Source organism: Malus domestica, chromosome 10, assembly GCF_042453785.1.
Source record: "Malus domestica chromosome 10, GDT2T_hap1".
NCBI classification, from domain to species: Eukaryota; Viridiplantae; Streptophyta; class Magnoliopsida; order Rosales; family Rosaceae; genus Malus; species Malus domestica.
Genome location: NC_091670.1, coordinates 38321981 through 38332552, shown reverse-complemented (window position 1 = coordinate 38332552; position 10572 = coordinate 38321981). Strand labels below are relative to the sequence as shown.

The 10572-nt window shown below is 35.5% G+C and overlaps 1 protein-coding gene across 5 annotated transcripts; it reads left to right on the top strand.

Moving 5' to 3' along the window:
- Window positions 1-2064: 2064 nt before the first annotated feature.
- On the top strand, window positions 2065-9162 carry LOC103422368 (probable LRR receptor-like serine/threonine-protein kinase RFK1). 5 transcript variants are annotated; one of them, XM_070807013.1, is made up of 25 exons: window positions 2128-2365; window positions 2735-2900; window positions 3179-3252; window positions 3435-3506; window positions 3621-3689; window positions 3767-3838; window positions 4072-4143; window positions 4268-4339; window positions 4421-4492; window positions 4626-4697; window positions 4801-4872; window positions 4970-5041; window positions 5137-5205; window positions 5355-5420; window positions 5628-5690; window positions 5783-5830; window positions 5948-5991; window positions 6117-6505; window positions 6581-6779; window positions 7037-7183; window positions 7355-7473; window positions 7549-7759; window positions 7970-8204; window positions 8325-8475; window positions 8580-9162. In XM_070807013.1, exons 2-25 carry the CDS (start codon window positions 2868-2870, stop codon window positions 8958-8960), a joined length of 2874 nt encoding a protein of 957 aa, XP_070663114.1. In that variant the 5' UTR covers window positions 2128-2365; window positions 2735-2867; the 3' UTR covers window positions 8961-9162. The 5 variants fall into 5 exon arrangements, with proteins under 5 accessions (XP_028966122.2, XP_070663112.1, XP_028966123.2 ...); XM_029110289.2 differs by lacking the exon at window positions 3179-3252 and having other exon boundaries at window positions 2065-2365; XM_029110290.2 differs by lacking the exon at window positions 3179-3252 and having other exon boundaries at window positions 2070-2365; window positions 4424-4492.
- The last annotated feature ends 1410 nt before the right edge of the window (window positions 9163-10572 follow it).

Here is a 10572-nt window from a genome sequence, read left to right as displayed (position 1 = left end):
ACTCACTGGCTTCGGGTTCCGTAGGAACTCCAAAGTTAAGCGAGACTGGGCTAGAGCGGTCCTAGGATGGGTGACCAACTGAGAAGTTCTCGTGCGAGTTCCCAAAAACAAAATTGTGAGGGCGTGGTCGGGCCCAAAGCGGACAATATCATGTTATGACGAAGCCGAGCCTGAGATGTGGTGGAGCCCGTGTTGGGATGTGACATATTGATTGACAATCCAAAATACTCATTATACTAAAAATAGTGGAATTTTAATATAATAAAATTTTCAGTTTTTGAATGTTAGTGAAGTATGGCATGAGGAAAAGTGAGAAGGCTGAAATGAGAAATTAAGTTAGAAATGTTCCTAGCATTTTTCGAAATGAAAATGCTAAGAAGATCATCTATTTGGACTACATATATAGCTCATAACATATGTCACTAATATAAAATAAACTCATTAATCAAGTACTTATAATTCAATCATTAAACATTCATATTATATGATTTCAAAATTATTTTATTAAAAGATTAGAGCAATCAAAATTGAATTATGGGGAGAAAACGTCAAAAAGAAAGTTCAACCTTTAGGAGGTCCACATACACACACAACCTCACCCCTTGGGGTTTCCAAAGAAGTCCCTACATTTGCTTTTTCTTTGCAGGGTCATATGTTGTATTTCGGAAAATGTTAAGGAGATTGTTTTACACGTGAGACTTTTTATAATTGTTTTTGTCATTTTATACTTTTCATAATAATTTATAATATTAATAAAAAAATTAACGTTAAATTATAATGGTGATTACATCATATTTTTAAGAGGGTCTCCGTACACTGTCTCAAGTATTCTGTTCCATTCTATCAAAATTGTCAATCCGATCTACATCACGAAATTAATGTTTCCCTATCCGGATCTGGGATTTTTCTCAATTGTCAGCTACACGAATTGGCTGACTGCCCCCTGAGGAAAAGTATGACGGCTAAAATGAGAGACTAAATTAGGAAGGTTTGTAGGATTTTTCAGAAATGAAATGTTAAGAAGATCATCTATTTGAATTACATATATAGCTCATAACATCTGTCACTAATATAAAATAAACTCATTAATCAACGTATTTATAATTTAATCATCAATATTCATATCATGTGATTTTAAAATTATTTTATTAAAAGATTAGTGCAATCAAAATTGAATTATGGGGAGAAAACGACAAAAAGAAATTTCAACCTTTAGGAGGTCCACATACGCACACAACCTCACCCCTTGGGGTTTCCAAAGCAGTCCCTACATTTGCTTTTTCTTTGCAGGGTCATTTGTTGTATTTCAGAAAATGTTACGCAGATTTTTTAATATGTGAGATTTTTTATGAACTTCTTGTTATTTTATACTTCTTATAATTTACTAACATTTGACTATATATTTTGTGTGTATAAACATATTTTTTTTAGAAAATGAGAAGGAGAGAGGGGGAGAGAGAGAACGTCGGGCCGGGGGGGGTGAAAGGTTTTTTTTTTTTGTTATTTTATTTTATTTTATTTTATATATCATATTGAATGTATTTTAACATTATCTGTTGACGAATTTTCAATAAAAAATAGTAAAATTTGAACCTGTGAAATTACATTATTGCCCATCATTTTTTTTGTGATAGAAGATTAAGTAGTCTTTTCATCATCTTTTAGTTGACCAAGAGAGTTTCATTAATTAATAACTAGTATTTGCCTACCCACTTCCACTCCGTGTGTGTGAACACATTTTTTTTTAGAAAATGAGATGGGGAGAGGGAGAGAGAGAGAGAGAACATGGGGGAGTGAGATGTTTTTGTTTTTGTTTGTTTGTATTTTTTTTTTAAATTTTAGAGGTATTTTAACATCATCTGAGGTTTCAATAAAAAACAATAAAATTTAAACCTTTGAAATTACAATATTGCATATCAATTTTTTTTTTTTTTGATAGAAGACTAATTTGTCTTTTCATCATCTTTTGATTAATAAAAAATATTTCATTAATTAATAGAAATTAATAGAGATTTATATTAGGAAGAGAATTAACGTTAAAACGGAATTGATGTTTCCCTATCCGGATCTGGGATTTTTCTCAATTGTCTACTACATGCATTGGCTGAGTGACTCCTGGCTTGTTCAAAGTTACCAGCTTTGCAATACCACCGGCCTCATTGGTACAGCACTATACTGCCCAAATCTTTCAGAGGCCAGGACTCTTGTCCCCCACTTTCACCATCCCAGGACTATATTCCCACATCTTCAATCTTCTTCGTTATGTTGCCCAAGTGCAGCAGCTTCTCTGCTGTTCTGGTTATTGTTTTCAGCTGCAGCTTCAGCTTGCTGAGATTTTCTGAGTCTGCGGTGCCCCAGGATGAAAGTAAGAGCTAATTTCTTACTCTTTTGCTTAAAAATTCAATTCGGTTGGTGCCAAAATGTGTGGGGAGATGAAAAGTTTGAATCTTTGGATGTTGCGCTCTGAAATTTTGGAACTTGGGTTTTGTTCTTTTTGCAACAAGAATCAGCCATTTTTTTCTGATATTTTGTTCTTCGATTTTCTCAGTGACCAAATGGATACTTGTAACTTAAATTGTTGTGGGCATAGTTTGTTTTTCTTTTATGTGACGTTCAAATGCTAAGGATTAAGCTAGTTCAACACTAAATTATTTGCCATCTGTGAATACAAGAAAGTCATTATTTTCTTGAATATGTATATCTGTACGTGATGGTTCCTTTTAATTGTGGATAGTTGATGCTCTCCAAGAAATAACTGAAACGATGGGTGCAAATTATTGGAAGTTTAATGGCGATTCTTGCGAAATTGAATCGGTTGGGGTAACAGAAGAGGCACCAAAAGGAGCTGAGAGTAGTATTGTTTGTGAATGCAACAACAGTGTCTGCCATGTCACAGAAATGTACAGTTCCCTCGTCTTATTACCGAATAGTTTTTACATGATTATATTTCTTGATTTCATTTACATGATTATATATCTTTGAATGATATAGGTTGGTATATTTTGTAATTACTTTCCCGGAAACAAGAAAAGAAAATAAATCAAGAAAGTTTTTATGCTTGTTTTCTCTATTTTTCGGGTAAACTATACTGACCTCTGATGGGGGTAGATCGGAACCGTGAACTACAAGAATCCTCCTTGCAGTGCTAGAACTTACTTTGGCCGTCCTTGTCTAATAGGTGCTAGAAGAAGTTCTGTTGCTAATGTTAAACTTGGCGACGGTAATAAGCTTGATGTTCTTGACCTTTTGGAGGTTAGTGTAGTTTGCCCATATTGGTATTCCGACTAAAGGAAGGGCTTTTTCACAGAAGAGAATAATTCTGAATGACGACCACTAATCATTCATTTGAAAGCAACCCCCTTTATGATTGTTCTGCTTCCTTAGTTACATTGTACTCTGCTTAACACTCGAATTTATAATTTTGAATCTGACAGAGAACTCAAGGGTTATAGTCTACCCGGCATCCTTCCACCTCAACTTGTCAAACTTCCTTACCTTAAAAAAATGTAAGAGCATTTTGTAAAGTTCAAGAGTAATATGACTAATGTCTGATTACTTTGTTCTGTGACCTTATTTCTTTTGAAATCCACTTCACTTTCTTCTTCTTCCCCTTTGTGCAGTGATTTTGCTCTCAATTATCTTAATGGTACAATACCAAAAGAATGGGGTGTAACACAGTTGACTTCGATGTGAGCTCTTGTCAACTTTTTTTATTTTATTTTGATTACGTACTTCTCGTTGTAAATTAAATAGAAATTCTATGCAGCTCTCTTCTCGTGAATCGCTTATCAGGGGAGATTCCGAAGGAGTTGGGAAATATTACTACTCTTACATACCTGTAAGTTATATATTTTCTGTTTTCTAAGTTAATAATTTTTTAGGCATGGACTTATGGTAAATAAGATTGGTAGGCTCTCCGTCCCTTCTCTCTGGATCACGTTCTGCTATTACTTCAAAAGCTGCAGAAGCTTTTATATTTGCATCCATTGGGAAATCGTTTTTGCGCAGTCAATGAGAGTCATTCTGGCTTGCTCTTTCTAATCTCAATATTCTTTCTTTTTTGACAATCAGGCATCTTGAAGCAAATCAATTCTCTGGAGTTGTTCCCCCTGAGCTTGGAAGTTTAATCAACTTGGGAACTATGTAATGCAATTTTCCTTGGAAAAAATTGGTTCTTGATATTTTTTTAATACACTGTTAACACTTCTTTGAAGGATGGATGATAGGTAAAAATTGATGATTCATTGCTTTGGCATTGGAATTGCAGGATGTTGTCCTCCAATCGTTTGACTGGAAACTTACCGACTACATTTTCTGGGCTAAGAAATTTGACAGACTTGTAAGTTTTTTAGTGTATTTGTTTATAATGTCTAATAACCTGCTGACGTGTCAACTGATACCATTTTATTGTCTGATGCAGTAGAATAAACGATAACAACTTCAATGGAACAATACCTGATTTTATACAGAATTGGAAACAACTCGAGAGATTGTAAGATCTTTCTCTTTTGAAAAATTTCAGACCTGCTGTTCAAGACATCATAGAAGATCCAAATTACTTCAGACTTATTTGTTTCTATCGTTTCATGTTTGTTTATGTCACGTGTATATTTGGATCATTGTAGAGAAATGCATGCGAGTGGGCTTCAAGGACCCATCCCTTCCAACATATCTCTTTTGAGTAACTTAATAGAGTTGTGAGTAAACGCCTTTTCGAGTTTTCCTTGTAGCTTTAAGTAGTTCTTTTTCTTTTTATTTTTATTGAATTACTTGTCTTTATTTCTTGTGGTGCCTACGTAGGAGGATTAGCGATATAAATGGGACAGAGCAGGGTTTTCCTACATTCAAAAACACAACAGGCCTAGTAAGATTGTACGTTGAGTATTTATATCATCAAATACCATGAAGGCGTTAGTTATATTTACCTTAGTTGGTGGTTTTTCTAATGCTATTTAGTTATGCATTGTAGGGTTCTCCGAAACTGTAACATTTCTGGAGAGATTCCTCCATACGTCTGGACTATGCAAAACCTGGAAATGTTGTAAGTAAAGCATGTGAAGTGGGGGACCGATTAAGTTGTTGTCTTATGACTGGGGGTGCATTTTAATTATATTTTGTGTATTCTGATTGTGACAGCGATGTTAGTTTTAACAAGTTAGCAGGGGAAATTCCAGCCTCATTGAACTTAGAGCGTTTGAGATTCCTGTAAGTATAACCTTTTCTGATACATCTAGCTATAAACTATATTTTAAGAAATGCAACCAAATGAAACTTAGATTTTTAAGTTGGCGTGTGCTTACTTATTTTTTCTTTCATTATATAATCTAGTACTGAATATTTGATGCTTTCTGTAGATTTTTAACTGGCAACTCTATGAGTGGAAGTGTACCAGACTCAGTCTTCAAGGATGGAAGTAATATGTATGTCCGATACTTATTTTTGATGTTTCATCTTATTTCTTCTTCTCTTTTGACATATGGCACTCTTTGATTTCAAATTGAAAAAAGTATTGTTGTAAAATCCATTACAATAAAGTATATGGCATCTCTTGGAGCAACATCGTTTCTAGCCTTATATACTTTTTCCTAGACATAGAGTGACCTTTACGATTTGTTTCTTGCGTGCAGTGATCTTTCGTACAATAACTTCACATGGCAAGGCCCTGAGGAACCTGCTTGTCAAGAGAACCTGTCAGAATACTTCTCTAGTAAATATTTATGTTTTATACTGGCTTTAAATGGATGTAAACTGATTGTTGTTTCACCCATTTCCCTTTTGTTAGGAATCTAAACCTGAACTTGTTTCGGAGCTCGTCAAGAGAGAACAACTTGTAAGATTGTCTTTCTCTGTCTTGCTTTCTTTTGTTGCATTATTCGATCCAAAGATGTCCATATGTGCATGGTGTACATTCCATGTTAATATATATTTTTCCACTCAATTATGGCAGAAGGAGAGGTCTTCCATGCTTGAAGGATCTCAACTGTCCACGATGTAAGGATATATTTAAGATTGTACAAGCAATAAAGTAAATTCTTCTCAAGTGTACGCAGTACGTTATTATCCAGCATTCTTTCATATCCTTTCACTTATATTTTTATTTTAATGTGTGATGCCAGATTCAACTTGTTTGCATGTTAATTGTGGTGGAAATGACATTACTGTCAAAGGAGACAAAGGAGACATTGTGTATGAAGGAGACGGAGGAGTTGAAGGTGGCAGTGCAGAGTATTTCTTAAATGATAATTCTTATTGGGGATTTAGTAGCACTGGAGACTTCATGGATGACAATGATTTCCAGAATACACGTTACTCTGTATCTCTGTCGTCGTCGAATCTCTCTGGATTATACACAACAGCACGCATATCTCCAATTTCAATCACTTACTTCCATTATTGCTTAGAAAATGGTAACTATACTGTAAGTCTTCACTTTGCGGAGATACAGTTCACAAATGACCAAACGTATACTAGTCTTGGCAGGCGCATTTTTGATATCTATGTTCAGGTAATTGGTCATATTGTTACGAAGGTATATTTTTTGAAGTCACAGAGAGGTTTAACGTGAAGCACTTTGTCTCAGGATAAAGTATTGCAGAAGGATTTCAATATTGAAGATGAGGCGAAGATGGCTCAAAAGCCCGTAGTATTACAAGAGCACAATGTCAGTGTGACAAATAACATCTTAGAGATCCGATTCTATTTCGCTGGTAAAGGCACAACAAGGATTCCTGAAAGAGGAGTATATGGTCCCCTTATCTCTGCTATATCCGTGGAATCTGGTGAGACATTTTGATGAGTTCTTCTTCTTTGTCGTATTGTAAAGCATTCATGATAAAGTATGCTTGAGAAAAAGCTTGGATCACAAAATATTCAGAGTTTAGAACATCGAAACCAACTGATTTGTTCAGCTTTTCAACTTTGTTGACGGTTTCTTTTGTTCAATTTTGAAAGTTTTATGTTTGCCTACCTGGACATATCGTGCCCCTTCTCCTTATATGTTATTCCAGTTAACTAATTGATTTTTTCCTTTAAGCAGATTCGAGAGATTGCTCAAGTGGTGGAAAAAAGGGAACCACTCACATTGTCGCAGGAGTCATAGTAGGAGCATTTCTCCTAGTATTCGTCATATTAGGAATCCTTTGGTGGAAAGGGTACTTGGCGTGCAAAAGGGGAAGAAAGAAAGGTGCTTGATCTTTCAAATGTGCCATTCTCAGATTCAGTGATTCGTATTGATAATTTCCAGTAGAAAATGAAATGAAGTGAAAACTAACAATTAGACGTTTTGATTGCTCAAGCACGGAAATATAGTGATGAATAACACTTTGCATGCTCTTCTTCTAACCTCCTTGGACAGATAGAGACGGACTTGATGGGCAGACAGGGGGTTTTACTTTAAAACAACTAAAGGCTGCCACTAATGACTTCGATTATGATAACAAAATTGGAGAAGGTGGCTTTGGTCCTGTCTACAAGGTACTTTAGGAACCTGTACATTGAATTATTTCCATTTACATGAGATACGTAATTCTGAACATGGGTTGGGTGCAGGGTCAATTGCCTGATGGTAGAGTGATAGCTGTTAAGCAGCTTTCATCCAAGTCAAGGCAAGGAAATCGTGAGTTCTTAAATGAGATGGGCATGATTTCTTGTTTGCAACATCCGAATCTTGTGAAACTTCATGGATGTTGTATTGAAGGGGGTCAGTTATTGCTGGTATATGAGTACATGGAGAACAATAACCTTGCACGAGCTTTGTTTGGTGAGTATGAAGTCAATTATTCAACTGTATAAGTATGGTTTAATCCTTTTAATTTGCATTTTGATTCACTAGACTGATTTCTAGACTTCTTCTTCTATACTCCCTGAGTACTTGAGTTTCATTCTTTTCAGAACTATCTGTTTACATAATTTATTTATAGATGAACAGAAAGTTTGAGTGAGCAATATTTTCTTTGATATAATTTTGTAGGCCGAGAAAATCATCTTAAATTGGACTGGCCAACAAGGCTTAAGATCTGCATTGGGATAGCAAGAGGACTAGCTTTTCTCCATGAAGAATCTGTACTTAAAATTGTTCACCGGGACATCAAAGCTACTAATGTGCTGCTTGATGAGGACTTGAACCCTAAAATATCTGACTTTGGATTGGCAAAGCTGGATGAAGAGGAGAAGACGCACATAAGCACCCGAGTAGCTGGGACCATGTTAGTTGCCACTTGCCATATCCTTGTTTACATTGACTTCTTGTTATACTTGCAGCGGAATCTAGTTAATTTGGTGAATATATTTTTTGAGTAACAACATATTGGGATCTTAATTTGCAGAGGATATATGGCACCAGAATACGCACTATGGGGTCACCTGACCTACAAAGCGGATGTTTACAGTTTTGGAGTAGTGGCCTTGGAAATCATCAGTGGGAAGAACAACAACAATTATATTCCGAATGATAATTGGGTTTGCCTTTTAGATTGGGTACTCTTACCACACCCTTTGCTGTTTGATCCATTTTCTCATCCATTCATCTGGTTGTTATCCTTAATATTGATTCAGCGCGAAACTACGATGAACATTTGCAGGCTTGTCATTTACAACAGACAGGAAACTTGTTGGAGCTGATTGATGAAAGGTTAGGTTCCGAGGTTGACCAAAAAGAAGCAGAGATCATGGTTAAAGTAGCTCTCCTGTGCACAAATGCCTCTGCATCACTTAGGCCTAGCATGTCCGAGGTGGTGAGCATGCTTGAAGGACAAATCCCCGTCCCTGACGTGATACCAAAACCGAGCACCTATAAGGAGGATTTGAGATTTAAGGCCATGAGAGACCTCCACCGCCAGCGGGGTGATCATAGCTCGAGTACTGCCCATACACAAAATTCAACTACTGTCCACACGTTCGAATCTACCTCTACAACTGGCCTCGACTTCTCAGAAATCAACTCGGAATCAAGATCCACTTGAGAACTAGTGGAAGTTCTATTCCTCTTGTAGCAACCATGTTGTATTGGTAGTCTTTGTAAACGCATATGCAGATTTGCTGTCCATATTTTTTTCTTGTACGTATACATACCGAGTTTTGGAACAATGTTGGCAACTTTTGGGTTTCATTTTTGTATCTGCAAAAATCAGTATATCAATTGAGATTCAAGTTTAGTTCATGAAATCTCAATAGACTTGTTGATATAATGGGTAGTGCTATCCACATATTTTTTTTATCTTCCACACACCCTTGTTAATTTTTGTGTGCTAATCTTCTTCAATTCATCTCACGGCCGGAAATTGAGTAGTGCTATCACCACCCTATATAATTCCGTTAACAAGTTTATTTACTATTTATTTGTATAGAAAATGTAATCCTATTTGTACTTATCCTGCATTAGAGAATTTCTACATGGTTATGAACAAAAATGACTAGTTTCTCTTTTGGTCATGTTTTTCCAACTTTCATCTAAAATTTCATCAAAATGTCACATTTCGAAAAAGAAAAAATAGCAAATAACATTGTGAAAAGAAGAATCACAAATATTTAAAAAAAAAAAAAACATTAACTGACCAGCATGTGACTTTTTTGGTAGAAATTTGGATGAAATGTGGATATACATGACGACTGGGCAAATTACCATTTATAATAATATTTCGAGGGGTAAACATGTATTTATATTCTCGTACATATGTTCTCTCTCTACAAATAGTTTAACTTCTTATAAAGTTAGTGTCTACCATTATTCATGATGAGGGTTTTAGTTAAGCCAGACAAATTAGTTATTGGTTTCGCTATTTATGTGTCACAAAATCTTTCACGTACAATGACTTGCAAGTGAACAATGCTAAACCGTAATGCTAATAACTAATTGTTTTATTACAACTAAGTTTTCATATTATGTACCTGAATGCTCACACGGACTCAACAATTTACCAACTGGCATTTTGTCACAGTTGCAAGTTACAGCGTACAAGTCATGATCACTTACTGATTTTTAAGGAAAAAAATGAAAAAAATAAAAAAAAATAATCCACGCACAACGTGAAAGTGGATGAAGCCTGAAGGGTTTCATTGGGGAAAATTCTTTGAGCTTAGGGTTTAGGTCTAAGGAGGGAAAATGAAACTTGAAGTGGATAAAGGGTTTCATTTTTCTCTTTAATTATTTTCTTACGAGCTAGACAACTGTTTCCGAAGTCCAAATTTTTCGTCCTGAAACTCATTTTTCTAGAACCAAACGCCTCCTAACTTGCTATGCATGTATGCATGAATTTGACCAAAGCGACCATGCAAGTGTATATGAATACTTGAATATATATAGACGCAACATTGATTTTACATTCCTTTTGATGAATTTTCAGAAGACAAGGTTTGTTACGCGGAGTACTTAGGGCTGGTTTGGTATTGCTGTGCTTTGAAAAAAAAGTTGCTGTGAGAATAAGCGGCTGTGCTGTGAGAATAAGCGGCTGTGAAATAAAGCCAGTAGAGTGTTTGGTAAACTTTTTTGTGAAAGTGCTTTTGGAAAAAAAAGCAGGATGATAGTGTGTCTTTTCATTAAAGGAGCACTATAGCTCTGTGTGCTTTGAAAAAACT

What these genes read in the sequence shown, in the direction of transcription:
- LOC103422368 (XM_029110289.2), top strand. Translation starts at nt 2,263, where the DNA reads ATGTTGCCCAAGTGCAGCAGCTTCTCTGCTGTTCTGGTTATTGTTTTC. An exon ending in TGCGGTGCCCCAGGATGAAA is followed by an intron (nt 2,366 to 2,734) that starts GTAAGAGCTAAT and finishes AATTGTGGATAG; the next exon opens with TTGATGCTCTCCAAGAAATA. An exon ending in TTAGAGCGTTTGAGATTCCT is followed by an intron (nt 5,206 to 5,354) that starts GTAAGTATAACC and finishes TGCTTTCTGTAG; the next exon opens with ATTTTTAACTGGCAACTCTA.